Genomic DNA, 15,203 nt, shown 5'->3' on the forward strand with positions numbered 1-15,203 from the left:
TGGTTTAAGCACAAATGCAAATATGTAATTGTATATACAGAAAACTGGAAAAAATAAGGAGTTGGTAGTTATATATTTCCTGATTGTTGAACGTCCATAAAGTAAAAAAAAAAAAAAAAAAGTAGTAACAGAAAAATATGCATAAAGTTTCCTATTTCAGTAAAAACAAGCAAAACCCTAATTATAAATGTACAATTAAATATTTTAAGTGAAAAAGAAAGCTTCAGAAAGGATTCACAAAGTCACTGGCCCAGGTTACATAAAAGAGAGGGAAGTAGAGGGGAGGGGGCAATTACTAGCTTTGCTTTTATACCTCTCTGCATTTTATTACTTCATTTACTACAACAAGCAAAAAGTATTGCTTTTGAAATCTGAAAACATTTTGTAAAGAAAACAAAAACAAATTGCAAACAACAAAATAAAATAAATTGGGTATTGCTGCTGCTGCTAAGTCGCTTCAGTCATGTCCAGCTCTGTGCGACCCAAGAGACGGCAACCCACCAGGCTCCCCCGTCCCTGGGATTCTCCAGGCAAGAACACTGAAGTGGGTTGCCATTTCCTTCTCCAATGCATCAAAGTGAAAAGTGAAAGTGAAGTCGCTCAGTCGTGTCTGACTCTTAGCGACCCCATGGACTGTAGCTTACCAGGCTCCTCCGGCCATGGGATTTTCCAGGCAAGAGTAAAATTGGATATTAATGAGTACCTACCTCAAACTACCGCACAATTGCACTCATCTCACATGCTAGTAAAGTGATGCTCAAAATTCTCCAAGCCAGGCTTCAGCAATACGTGAACTGTGAAATTTCAGATGTTCAAGCTGGTTTTAGAAAAGGGAGAGGAACCAGAGATCAAATTGCCAACATCCACTGGATCATCGAAAAAGCAAGGGAGTTCCAGAAAAACATCTATTTCTACTTTATTGTCTATGCCAAAGCCTTTGACTGTGTGAATCACAATAAAGTGTGGAAAATTCTGAAAGAGATGGGAATACCAGACCACCTGACCTGCCTCTTGAGAAACCTATATGCAGGTCAGGAAGCAACAGTTAGAACTGGACATGGACCAACAGACTGGTTCCAAATAGAAAAATGAGTATATCAAGGCTGTATATTGTCACCCTGCTTATTTAACTTATATGCAGAGTAAATCATGAGAAACGCTGGGCTGGAGGAAGCACAAGCTGGAATCAAGATTGCAGGGAGAAACATCAGTAACCTCAGATATGCAGATGACACCACCCTTATGGCAGAAAGTGAAGAGTAACTAAAAAGCCTCTTGATGAAAGTGAAAGAGAAGAGTGAAAAAGTTGACTTAAAGCTCAACATTCAGAAAACAAAGATCATGGAATCTGGTCCCATCACTTCATGGGAAATAGATGGGGAAACAGTGGAAACAGTGTCAGACTTTATTTTTGGGGGCTCCAAAATCACTGCAGATGGTGATTGCAGCCATGAAATTAAAAGACACTTACTCCTTGGAAGGAAAGTTATGACCAACCTAGATAGCATATTAAAAAGCAGAGACATTACTTTGCCAACAAAGGTCCGTCTAGTCAAGGCTATGGTTTTTCCAGTGGTCATGTATGAATGTTAGAGTTGGACTGTGAAGAAAGCTGAGCTCCAAAGAATTGATGCTTTTGAACTGTTGTGTTGGAGAAGACTCTGGAGAGTCCCTTGGACTGCAAGGAGATCCAACCAGTCCATCCTAAAGGAGATCAATCCTGGGTGTTCATTGGAAGACTGATGCTGAAGCTGAAACTCTAATACTTTGGCCACCTGATGCGAAGAGTTGACTCATTGGAAAAGACCCTGATGCTGGCAGGGGTTGGGGGCAGGAGAAGGGGACGACAGAGGATGAGATGGCTGGATGGCATCACCGACTCGATGGACAAGGAGTTGGTGATGGACAGGGAGGCCTGGTGTGCTGCGATTCATGGGGTCACAAAGAGTTGGACAGGACTGATCGACTTAACTGAACTGATCTCATAAGATCTATTGTGTAGATTAAATGAGATAATCCATGTAAAGTATTTAGCATATTACCTAATATGTTGCAAATGCTCAATAAATAGGAGCCATTTTTATTTAAAACAAACAAACAAAAAAAGACTACAAAGAGCAGTGGAAATTAGGAAACTGAAAAGATAAGATCTTTGAAAATGACATTGAGTGCACAAGACACTTTTCCTCTATGACTGAATCTGATGTCCTTTGCACTGCAAGGACTCTTACTATACTAACTATACAGCTCATCAAACATAACTTTAATTGACAGTACAAATAAAATTACAATTAGACAAATAAGATAATTAAACAATACAAAGGAAATGGCAACCTTTTTGCCTTGCAGGTTCTTTAAGAACTTTAAGAACCATTCTTTTTTTTTTCATTTATTTTTATTAGTTGGAGGCTAATTACTTTACAATATTGTAGTGGGTTTTGTCATACATTGACATGAATCAGCCATGGAAGGAACTTTAAGAACCATTCTGAAGCACTATGCTCCTGCTCCTGTCACAACCACTTAAGATGAGAAATACTTGACCCTGGATGTCTCCCTTATATGACAGGAGACTGACAGAACACGGTTCATACAGATTGGAGAATGATGCTAAAGTCCTTTCTGAGGGTCTGCCCAAGTGGGAAATCCATTCCTCAAAGTAGAAATTCCACTCTCAACTTTAAGAATTTCTTTGCTGGTCTACGTCAAAACATGTTAGTTTAGTGATAGTCTACAAACGAAAATTGGCCCATCAATTCTATTCTTATTGTCCAACCAAACATAAATCACACGAGCGTGTTACTAGTCTTCTTACTTACATGGAATTGACTTTCTCTTCAGGGCCTTGCACTTGGCCTGTCACAGTGCCCTTGCTGGTATTCTTCACCCAGCCAACCACTCCAATTTTCCTAGCCTCATCTTCAGTGTACTGGTTTCAGGAGAAAACAAGAGAGACAAAGTCCAGTGTCACAATTGATCCTAACTTTCAAAAAAGTATGGTCACACAAAAAAGCTGATTAATTTTTTTCTAAAATATAGTCTATGCTAAAAATTATGTAGCTGACCTCTGGTAATACCTACATTTATAAGAACCTTCATTTAAATGATTTTTGTTTTGTTATGCTAAATTCCACATTCAGTAAAGACAAGCACATTGTGAGAAAATAAACTGATGGTGGGAATTATTTCAGAAAGCATTATCTATGATTCGTTTGGAATCCATAAAACTCAGTTGCATTGCCCTCACAATCTCCTAATGCTAAGCTACACTGTCAATCTGGGTTCCAAACGATGATTACTCCAAGATACTCAGTCACTGAAGAAAAATATCTAGTTACAATCAATACAAAGTACTGAAAGAGAAGATTCTGACATTTTCTCTTGACTCTGTACTTGGCACAAATATTATAATTTTCTATGAGTAAATTTATTTCTCCAATCATTCTTTCTTAAAATTCCTTTTCCCAATTCCAAATTTAGTTACGCTACTGACACATGAAAACCCAGAAACATTTTGATTTTGAATTACTTTAACTACATCACAACAAAATTCCGTGGAACCAGTCTACTAGCACTTTTTAGAAACATGCTTTTCTCCTAGTTGGAGGCCAGGGTGACCAAGAGCTGTGCACTCTGTATGCCCAACTAAATGAAGCAATACAAACCAAGATGATTACAGCTAGGATTGCTTAAGGGCTGGTTCTGAAAATAAGTCTTCCCAGAGAATAATGAAAAAGGAAACAATCTGAATTCTAGGGGAGGGTCTCTCTCAAAATACGGAGACTCGACTTATGGCAACCTGTTCAAACTCTCAGAGGTTAGGAACAGGGACCTAGCTAGTGACTCCCAGCTTAAAGAGTAGGTGGAAATACATGCCACCTTTAACTTTTAGGAAAGGAGTACCAGATTTTAAAAACAGATAATCTTAAAATATTTTAAAACAAGTAGATATTTTAAAATAAATATTTAAAAGGCAACAAGGGGTTTTAACTTTAAAAACCTAGGGGCTTCCCTGGCGGCTCAGACGGTAGAGTCTTCAGTGGGAGACTCAGGTTCTACCCCTGGGTCGGGAAGATCCCCTGAAGGAGGGAATGGCTACCCACTCCAGTATTCTTGCCTGGAGAATTCCACGGACAAAGGAGCCTGGTGGGCTCACAAAGTGTAGGGTCACAAAGAGTTGGACACAACTGAGCAAATACCACTTTCTTTCACCTCGGAGTCACTTCCTTATTCAACATGGGCATTTCTCATTCTGCATTTCAAGATGTGTATCCTTGTTTGGAAAGGTACTTCCATCCAGGACAAGTGGAAGATGCCACACTTTGTGTTAAACATGTGTGTGTGTTTGCTCAGTCACTTCAGCATTAAGCATATATAACCAAAATGTTTAACTGGATCTCCCCAGAGAGGAACTTTTGAAATTCACAGAAATATTAATGGAAAACTAGGAAGGCTATAATGGACTGCTAGTCTGTAACTAGTCTTTTTTTAATAGACTGCTTTTAAAAGACAGTCTTCATAAAAATCTCAGCCAGTAATTTGAAAGAAATACAAATATTTCTTCATTTGCTGTCAAGGACAAGATTAGAACTAAGTACATAGATAATTGTTCTGTCTCTGTAACTAGAAATAACAGTGGAGGGAGGGCAGAGATGGCAGAAAATAATAAAGAGATTGTACTGACTTACCATCCTGAAGCAAACACCTGTATGAAAGAAAGATGAAAAGAAATATTAGTTTGTCTACCTTCAAAAAACATATATTTCCTGACTTAGCTTTCTAGTTTATTAAACAGTAAGTAAATGAAGTAAACAAAAACTTTAACATCTGAATGCCTTCAGAAAGTGCTTTTTTAAAAATTCTTTCCTTTTAAAACAAAAAAAGAGAAGGAAGACTATTTTGGAGAAAAAGAACAATGTTCTGAAACCAAAGTACAATGAAATGCCAAACTGCACATCATTCTATTAAAATGCTAAATAAAACAAAATAATTACTACAAGAAGAGCTGAGTATGCTGGCATAAAATTTACCCACCCTCAACTTTTAGAATGATTTCTTTAAAAGCAAGGACTAAATTCAAGTTTAAATGTAATAAAACATTTCTATTTTAATTCCACATTCTGGAAAAGACAAAACTACAGAGACAGGACACTGATCTGTGATTGCCAAGGGCTTGGAGTGAGGAGAAGAGGGGTGCCAGGAAGGAGCACGAGGGAACTTTTGGGGCTGATTGGACTGTTTCATGTCTCAGATGTGCTGATGGTGCTTACATGACTTATGCATCTATGAAAATTCATTCAACTGTACACGAAAAAGGGTAAATATTACCGAATGTAAATTGTACCTCAATTATTAAAAATTAGGAAAAATATTGGCAAATCACAGGGGAGAGATCAAATCAATTTCAGAGAGGTCAACTGCTTTTCCAAACAGCAACTGAGCCTGGTTAAAATGATACAGAAGATGAGATCAGTGGCTTAGATAATTTCATATACTTTTGTAAGCAGATTTATAACAAGGAATATTATTTGTTTCCTGAGGGGAGTGTACTGTGGTACCAGATGAATATGAAGAAAAAGAGTAGTTGAGCAATAAAGACTGGGTAGTATCACAAATGAAATGTTTATGGGGCTATAAAAAAGATTTTGAAAGAAACCTATAAAATGTGGAAGAATGATGAGTGGGGAATACTGATTTGAAAGAGAATCAGAAAAGCAATCTATTATATAGATGGAGGGAAAGACACAAGTTAGTAGATATATTTAAAATGAATGGGTAAAAAACCCAAGAGAAACTTCTGGTCAACCAGACCATGTAGAAGAGAGAAACAAAACAGGCAGAACTGTGGAGGAGCATGCAGTCATTGTATCCTAAGAGAGAGGGGATCCCGGAAGATGCTGACTGAGCAGAGTTGAAGGTTTGGGTCCAAGCATATCGTGCATATCCCTTTTGGGTTTCTCCACAGTGAACAGCCCCAAATGATGTTAGCACTAAGAAAAGAAAGCACACGCAACTAAGGCAAACAGAAGCTGGAAACGCAGTCCAGCTCTTTCCGACTCAGAGTGATCCAGGAACCAGAGGCAATAGCATCACCTGAAGGATTTTTAGAAAAATCACTTTCTCAGGCTCCTCCCCAGAACTGAAAAAAACAGAAACTCTGCAGGTTGCATCCAGGAATCCAGTTTTAACATGCTCTCCAGGTAATTCCTCTGCCCACTACAGTTTAGAGGTTAGCTCTACCTTAAAGGAAGGTCTGGGAAAGGCCTGAAAAGGATTTATATTGCAGGTAAGGAATCTTCAACTTCGCAGAGTACTGCAGATCTGATGCATTCCCCACTAATGTTGTTCAAATTTGTGTTGGTAATAAATCACATACCTGCATATCAATATTGCTTCAGCTACTTCACAATTCAGCAACACGACATGAAAGAAACTACAGACAAAGAAAAGGCAAGAAATCCCCGTGCTGTACGCTAACTGGCCTTGGTGTTGGAGCGGAGCAGGCATAATCTACCACTCGGCCCTTGACCTCTACTGCCAGAAACACAGGAGCTGCCAGAAAGGGAGTAACAACAAGCTGCCCATTCCCAAGCCCCACTCCATCCCACCCCGGCTCCTGGTGAAGAGCGACATCCTTTCAACATTTATGAATCCCCAGCAGCCATTCCACCGTCTATCTGTAAACAGATGACAAAAAGGCCATGTTCTTAATGTGACAGGGTTTGAGGAATTTTCCTAAGAGTTATCCAACACAGTGCAAGGTGAAGGAAATTACCTACTCTAGTCTGTTAATAAAATAGTCGTTTCACATAAATAATCTAAGAATTCGGCAACTCATAATAAGCACACTATTAGACATTCTGATTATTCACTTAACTACTATTCATTAATTGTCTAATTCTAAATGCATAGAATGAGATGAGTAAATAAGAGTCCCTGGCATCTAGGAGCTTACAGTCTAGTGGGGAAGACAGACAAAACGGTAGTTAAAAGGTAGTTAAAAGGTAAAAAAAGGTTAAAAGGTAGTTAAAGGTAGTTAAAAACAGATTCAAATTTTCAGTTATAAAATAATTAAGTACTAGAGATATAATATACAACATGATAAATATAATTAACATATGAAAGTCATTAAGAGAGTAAATCCTTAGAGCTCACACCACAAGGCAAAAAATCTTTTTCATTTATGAGATGATGCATCTCATATATGCACCTATATGAGATGATAGATATTCACTACTAAACTTACTATGATAATAATTTCATGATGTATGTGTCACATCTTTATGATGTATACCTTAAACTTATACAGTTGTTGTTTAGTCTCTGAATCATGTCTGACTCTTTGCAGCTCCAAGGACTGTAGCATGCCAGGCTCTTCTGTCCATGGGATTTCCCAGATAAGAATACTGAAGTGGGTTGCCATTTCCTTCTCCAGGGGATCTTTCTGACCCAGGGATCGAACCTCTGTCTCCTGCATTGGCAGGCAGATTCTTTACCACTGAGCCACCTGGGAAGCCCCCAAAAAACGTATACAGTACTATCAATTATATTTCAATAAAAATGGGGGGAAATTTTTAATAAATAAAAAAAGAACAATTATGAGTTGTAAAATGCATAAATCAGGATGCAAGTGGGAGTTCATAGGACAAACAAATGACAACCCTTGGGTGATTTTAGAGAAGACTTATTGAAAATATGCTTAGAATTGAGACTTGGATGATGAGTAAAATTTAGTTTGATGAGAAAGGAATAACATTACAAATGGAAGAACATGTGCCAAGTCCCAAAATCAAGATCATGGGTTATTCGGATACCATACATGGTAAAATATTCAAAACCATGTCATTGCACTCATTTTACCAATTATTTCTAGCCTCAAATTTCGTTTAAGACTTGCTAAAAAAAAAAAAAAAAAAAAAAGTTCTGTTTCGACTGTTTCTAGAAAAATGGATAATAATGTCTTTACAGCCTAGTCCTAGTTATCCTAATCTCTCTACTGACCCACAGCAATGGCCCCCTTCACTAGACTCTTTACATCTAGCTCTGCCCTCCTATAATCTAGTCTCCATAAAGCAGCCACAGTGGTTTTCTTTCCTTAAGTGAAATCACTTCTTCCATACCTTAAAACTCTCTGGTGGGTTCCTATTACACTCACATAAAATATACTCTGGTTACCACAGCCTCCAGGTTCCTGTCCCTTTCTAATCTCTGTCTCATCTCTTAGGACTCTCCTTTGCTCATTCCATTGCAGCCAAATTTTTCTTCTTTGTGCCCCTCAAAATGCCAAGCATATTCCTGCCTCAGAGCCTTTGCATTTACTGTTCCCTCTGCCTGAAATGGTCTTCCCTCTGTTCTCCTCACAACTGGCTCCTTCTCATCATTCATGTCTCTGCACCAATGTCATCTCCACAGAGAAATATTCCCTAACCAAATTTCTCTAAAACAGCAGTGCACCCCTATATATTTCTGGGATACGCATAACACCAATTACTATATGGTATTATTATGGATGTTTACTTTTTTAAATTTCCTGTCTACACTGTAATATATTTGGGCCGAATTTTCTCTGTCTCATTAACCACTGTGTCCCCAACATCTAGACCAGACCTTTGCACATAGTTATTAAATAAATGAAAACAACAAGGTTGTTGAATGATAGAACAACCAGCTGATAAATATTTAAGTGAAATGTTTTATTGTCCTGTAATAATTTATTATTAACATTGCAAATATACATGCAACTATATTGATTAGAATTTAAATTTCACTTCAAAGTGATGATGATAAATTTACTGCACTTGATGCTGGAAAAAATTATAAGAATTCTGTGTTGATTCTAGTATAACTTTATTACTTTATCTAAAGGATAATATAGAGTGTTTGGTGTATGTGTCTGTGTATTTATATACTATATACTATAAAGGATAGCAAAAAGTCCCTAACTAATGCTTAAGTTGACAAATTAAGAAATAGTAATATGAGTATGTTGCTTATAAATAACAGCTTAATGACCATAAAAATTGAAAAAAGAAATGTTTTAATTAGTTGTCTTATAGAACTTAAAGGACTTGGGACTAAGAAACTAGAGTAGGATATGGTGACTGTATTTGTAACCATGAATGGTAAGGGCACACACACATTTATTAAACAAATCTTAACACAGTAGAACTAAAGGACTGTCCTTTACATTTAAGAGAATTAATTGTAGGCTAAGTTCATACTGCTTGACAAATTGAGTAGATAATACATGTGTTCAGTTCAGTTCAGTCGCTCAATCATGTCCGACTCTTTGCGACCCCATGAACTGTAGCACGCCATGCCTCCCTGTCCATCACCAACTCCCAGAGTCCACCCAAACCCATGTCCATTGAGTTGGTGGTGCCATCCAACCATCTCATCTTCTGTCGTCCCCTTCTCCTCCTGCCCTCAATCTTTCCCAGCATCAGGGTCTTTTCAAACGAGTCAGCTCTTTGCATCAGGTGGCCAAAGTATTGGAGTTTCAGCTTTAACATCAGTCCTTCCAATGAACACCCAGGATGGATCTACCCATTGCTTTAAGTAGTGATTCAACTGAAAAAACATAAGACTGAGATAAATCATATATGAATGATTCAATATGTACTTAACAGAAATTCAGGCTGTCTTGGTTATAAATGAAATGCTTTGAGACTGAGACCATGGAGATCAAAGGCTTTCTGAAATATGTCCTTTTGCATCAAGACTTGAAAAATAATACCAAATGTAATTACTATGCTGTTAAATGTAATTAATATATGACTATCTGTGGCAGACACTGTTAGTTGCCTACACAAAATCCATTTTCCCCTTCTTTTCTAACAAAATTCTTATGTTACTTTGGGGCAGCAACATGCTCTTCTGGATTTCCCAATCTTCCTTCTAAGAGGGAGGGCCCATGAGATATATGTTGAGACATCAGCTGAAGCATTCAAGAAAGCTCATTGACAGGGGCTGACTCAGCCAGGGGTCCATCTTTGTATCTTCTCCTCCTGACTATATGGTGAATGTAATGACTGGAGCTACAACAGCCATCTAGAAACCATGAGGGAAAGCCCAAAGAAATCACAGAGACCTTGTCCGTGACATCCCTGAGGGATGGGGCAGGTGAGGAGTAGGGAATGAAGGGAACTGGGGGGCAGGAATCCTTTGGTGGGGGGTGATGGAAATGTTGCAAATTACATAGTGATAATAGCGGCAAGTGCTTCCCAGGTGACTCGGTGGTAATGAATCCGCCTGCCAAAGCAGGAGATGCAAGAGATGTGGTTCAATCCCTGGGTTGGGAGGATCCCTTGGAAGAGGGCATGGCAACCCACTCCAGTATTCTTGCCTGGAAAACTCTATGGACAGAGGAGCCTGGCAGGCTACAGACCATGGGGTTGCCAAGAGTCAGACATGACCGAACTACTGAGCAAGCATGTGTGCTGTAGATTTTATAGCTAATTTCTGGAGGAGAAAGTTTCTTTGCCCTTGCAATAGTTCCTTTAATGAGGAGAAATATCCATTCATGTGTCACTCCTGGCCACTCTTTACCTGTTCCTGACTCCTTGTTGGGGACATGCAGTCCAATGAGTAAGTTTGGAAGGAGAAGCATACATAGGCCAGGTGCTTCCTCCTTTTCTTTCTGGGAACTAGTTACTCAAAGGATCACCCCTTCTGTTCTGCCCATAGAGGAAGCCCTGTTGGTGTCTGGGGTGCTGTGTTCAATTCTGCAGTATAGATCATTATAAAGCTCACTTGCTGAAGACTGACACCACATCCCCAAAACTCTGCCTTACTCATTGTCCTGTGTGTGTGTGTGTGCAAGCTAAGTTGTTTCAGTAGCGTCCAACTCTATGCAACCCTATGGACTGCAGCCCACCATGCTCCTCTGTCCATGGAACTCTCTGGGCAAGAATACTGGAGTGGACTTGTCAATAATTCACATAATGGATAGGGTGTTGTTTATTGGGCCCCTAAACCACAACCCTTATTTTAAAGCCTTAGAAGGAATGTGTATCAGGAGGGGTCGGGACCTCCAGCCCATTAGCTTTCTGAAGCAGTGAACCATGCAGGAACTAACTGTTCAAAGCTCTATAATACACTTGGAATTTTCCCAGAGTCTTTCTGAAAATCCTGATCCCTAGTTTGAAGCATACTGTGTAACAGAGGGAGGTCCGTATAGAAAAAAAGTGAATGTGACCACAGATTTTCTGCAGTTGATCAGCACTGGCTGGAACTGAGCACTCTCAGGACTGGGCATGTATTGGAGATGATGCTTCCATGAGCTTCCATGGCCTCTCTGCACTGCTTCCACCCTGCTTGCTAAAGAGAAGGGAAGCTGATGTGACACATGCAGGATTTTTACAGACACACTGCTCTAGAAACTGGGACAGACACCAGCCGCTTCGGTCATGAGTGACTCAGATACAATATGCCACTCAGTCCAGGCTCAATCAGCTGCAACTGGACCTTGCTTTGTGAAAAGATGTGTCAGGCAGGAACTCTGAGGTGAAGATTTGCAAAGCAAATCATACTTTAAATCCACAAAGAAGCATTAGTATTTAAAGAAACCATATGATGGATTTTAAACATCAGCATCATTTCATGAAAAATCACATTTTCATATTAAACTGTACCCCCTTCATCCTGGGATTTGACTGCACGTGTCAATTTTGAATGCAGGAAGCCATCCAGTCATTACCTTACAAAGTAGCCCTTAATGACTTTAAACATCTTTAACTGTTAGAAAGGTCTTTCTTCTAAGGAATAAAATTCTGCCTCACCTCCACCTTTCACCATCCATCTAGGATCTGTCCCCTGGAGCTACACACCATGGCATCTTTCAAATAGTCTAAACAGCCATTATACTACTGTTTCTTCTCTAAGCCAACTATCCACAAGCACTTCAATTTAATTTGAGATACATGGGAGCCCATATCAGAAGCACAGCCTGTAGGGGATATAAAAACAAGCTAGCTTGACCTTTAAAATGCCATCCTTATTGTCTCGGAGAAGGAAATGGCAACCCACTCCAGTATTCTTGCCTGGAGAATCCCAGGGACAGAGGAGCCTGGTGGGCTGCCGTCTATCGGGTCGCACAGAGTCAGACACAACTGAAGCGACTTAGCAGCAGCAGCAGCAGCAGCTTTATTGTCAAGTTAGAGACACAGATATGTGTATACAAATAAGTATAGTTGAAAAAAGAATGGATTTGGAGAAGTAAAAAACAAGAAATAGAATAGAATTACAAATGAAATGCTATAGGGAAAAAAATGAGAAAGATAATTAATCACATTTCTTGACTTTAGTATATTAAAATTTTCAACCTCTAAAACCCATCTTTTCCACCTACCTATCTACATAGGAAAATCATGTACACCTGAATCATGTGGTTTCTAACCAAACTATTCAGTAATTCATCTCAATTTTCATTTTAAGAAATCTTAAAGAAAATTTATTATTGTAGTCCAGTAAGGTACTCCCATTCTAATCTGAGTCAACACCATCAAAATGAACTGTTGAATTTCTAATGTACAGGCAAACTAACATATTGCCACAATCCACTTCTACAAGTGTTGTTAGTATTCATCTGAGCATTGGTAAAGCATCTATATACACTACTTAATCAGTTCCTCTTTCAAAGTTACAGATTATATTATTCTCTATAACTAATTATGTATAGGAACATGATAAACCATGCCATAGATACGAATGCTCTAAAAACACTGATCAGTCCCCTACTCCCCTTGTCCCTCATCCTAAAGCTCCCAACGCAGCAGAAGTTGATGGGAAAAAACATGGAGCTTCTTGAGAACGTGGAGCTAAAGTAAAGGACAGAAAGGGAGGTGGAAAAAAAGAGTAACTTAAGAGCGGACAAACACTGTCTCAGCCAGGTGATCAAGGTTAACATCAACAGTGGTTAAGTCATGTTGATAGTGTGTACATTTGATACAGTGTGAAGAGAGAAGCCCTTTACCTCTGCGGTCTTCCTCCTGATAATCCACAACCTTGGTCTTATAACAAAAATACTAGACAAATCCCAGTTTGGGAGCATTCTACAAGGTACCTAGCTTCAAACCACTCCTCCAAACCGCCAAGGTCATGGAAAACAAGGCAAGTCTGTGAAACTATCACAGCAGAAAGAAACTTAAGAGGACAAAATGACTAAATACAATGTAATAGCCTAGATGAATCCTGAATCCAAGAGGACTTCAGAAAACAGACTTCAGTTAAAAATAATGTATCAATGTTGGCTCACCAGTTCTGACAAAGGTACCATACAGCGGAAGATGTTTACCATAGGGGAAACTGGATGTGGAGTATACTAGAATTCTCTGTAGTATCTTCCTAACTTTTCTATAATTTTAAAACTGCTCTAAAACAACAAAAAATTGTTATTAAAAACAGAGGGGGGAGGGATAGAAGTGCAGCAATGGAGAGGAGCGGCAGCCTGATGGAAGAAATGTCCACATACTGAAGTACGGGGAAGTCATGCTGGCTCATCCAAGAGTTAACTTGACTTCTATGCTAACTAAAATAGCCTATTTGTGGCTTATCAAACATACACTGTATATTAAATAAAAGGGCATATTACCAAGAAGTAAAGTATATTCATGTTAAAAATAAAGATTAAGGGACTTCCTTGTCCATCGAGTGGTTAAGACTCTGCGCTTCCACTGCAAGGGACATGGGTTACATCCATGGTTGGGGAACTAAGATCCTGCATGCCACACAATGTGGCCAAAAAATAATAAATAAATTAATTAAAGATTAAATCCCTCCCTTTCTGGGACACCAATGCTGGTGCTCCTTCGATGATAAGACTTTCTTCCCAGGTGCTAAGGTTAGTGACTCACTGTGTACATGCCAATCTATTTCTTTGAAATCTTGAAGGAATGAATCCCTAATTCGTTAGATGTTCTTTGCTTTGATAAGATATAAAACTGTGCTGGAAATCGTGCTTCTCCAGAGCAGTTCCTCAGAATTATCTGAGGGACTATCTTCCAGGCTATAGTCCTTAGTTTGGCTGAAATAAAACTCTTTCCTATTCCTATTATAGATTGCTTATTGATTATTTCTGTCAACAAGGCTACAGCTCTATGTGTGGACTTTGCAGAAGGGTCTGAGAAATAAACAGACTATTTGTAATATTATTTCCATAAATAATTTTCCTGAGTTTCAAACAATCAACTTATAAACTACTTCTTGAAATGCAGTCTGTTTGCAAATTAGGGTATGTGTATTTGAGAACAAGGCAGAGTATATTTGACTCCTAAAACATTTTGACTACCATTTTGTCACCAAGGATGATTTAAATTCAAACATTCTAAATATAAATATTACAGCATACCTTTTTGGCTAGAAAGTATTTTCTGTCATAAACTCCATCAAGCTAATTCAATTCATTGATCAATTTTCTATCAGGACAGGACATTTTCCATTTTTTCCATATTAATTTTTATATAATTTAAGCAATTTTCATTAAGAATAGTTTCATTTAAATATTTTAATGACAATTTATAAATCTATATTTTGTTCACATTATATGTCCTTATATCTTCCTCCATGGTAAATTTACTTTCATAACCATTATTTCTAACAAGCCAGTATTCACTAAGATTTTTATTATCCTACACTTTTTAAAGATCTCTTTATTTTTCATTTTATATTATAAATTAATTTTTTTAAGTTTTCATTATTTATTGTCAATAATTTCTACACTATTATTATGACTCGGGCAAAAAGCTACTGGTTTGTATTTATTTCTTAGGTAAGCCACTAGAACACTGTGAGCAGTTCTGTGAGACGCAGAGAGACACAGGCTGGGAACAGTGACTGAGCTGACTGCTTACTGACCAGGTCAAGTGTCCTTGGAGCCAAAATGACCATAAAAACATCCTTAGGGTCATCTGGAATGCTCTAGATGTCCAGGTCCAAATGTCCTACACCAGTTTATGTACATGCTCAGTGCGTAGGTTAGGAGGAAGGCAAAATAAATTCGGAAAGGGCATTGAGAGGAGGAGCAATAGGATATAGTGACTAAGAGCATGCGCTCTGGCTGCGGTTCAAACCCCACTGCCACCACTTAACTCCCTGTAACCTGGAAAAGTTATTTCACTATGTCTTAATTTCTCTGTTAAATGAGGAAGCTGGTTGAGGTCACAGGGTTGAGGATTAAATGAGTACAGAGCTTGGCACATCCTAAA

At 38.5% G+C, this 15,203-nt stretch overlaps 1 protein-coding gene across 6 annotated transcripts in view; it reads right to left on the reverse strand.

Annotated features, from left to right (window-relative positions):
* Positions 1-15,203, reverse strand: part of ACYP2 (acylphosphatase 2) — a 179,021-nt gene that overhangs the window by 159,062 nt on the left and 4,756 nt on the right. For all 6 annotated transcript variants that reach the window (XM_061155441.1, XM_061155438.1, XM_061155437.1 and 3 more), the window contains exons 2-3: positions 4,689-4,705; positions 2,820-2,929 (exon numbers count right to left, since the gene is read on the reverse strand). In XM_061155441.1, coding sequence (XP_061011424.1) covers positions 2,820-2,929; positions 4,689-4,705 — 127 coding nt within the window. The remainder of the gene's footprint in view (positions 1-2,819; positions 2,930-4,688; positions 4,706-15,203) is intronic.

This window comes from Dama dama, chromosome 11, assembly GCF_033118175.1.
Source record: "Dama dama isolate Ldn47 chromosome 11, ASM3311817v1, whole genome shotgun sequence".
NCBI classification, from domain to species: domain Eukaryota; kingdom Metazoa; phylum Chordata; class Mammalia; order Artiodactyla; family Cervidae; genus Dama; species Dama dama.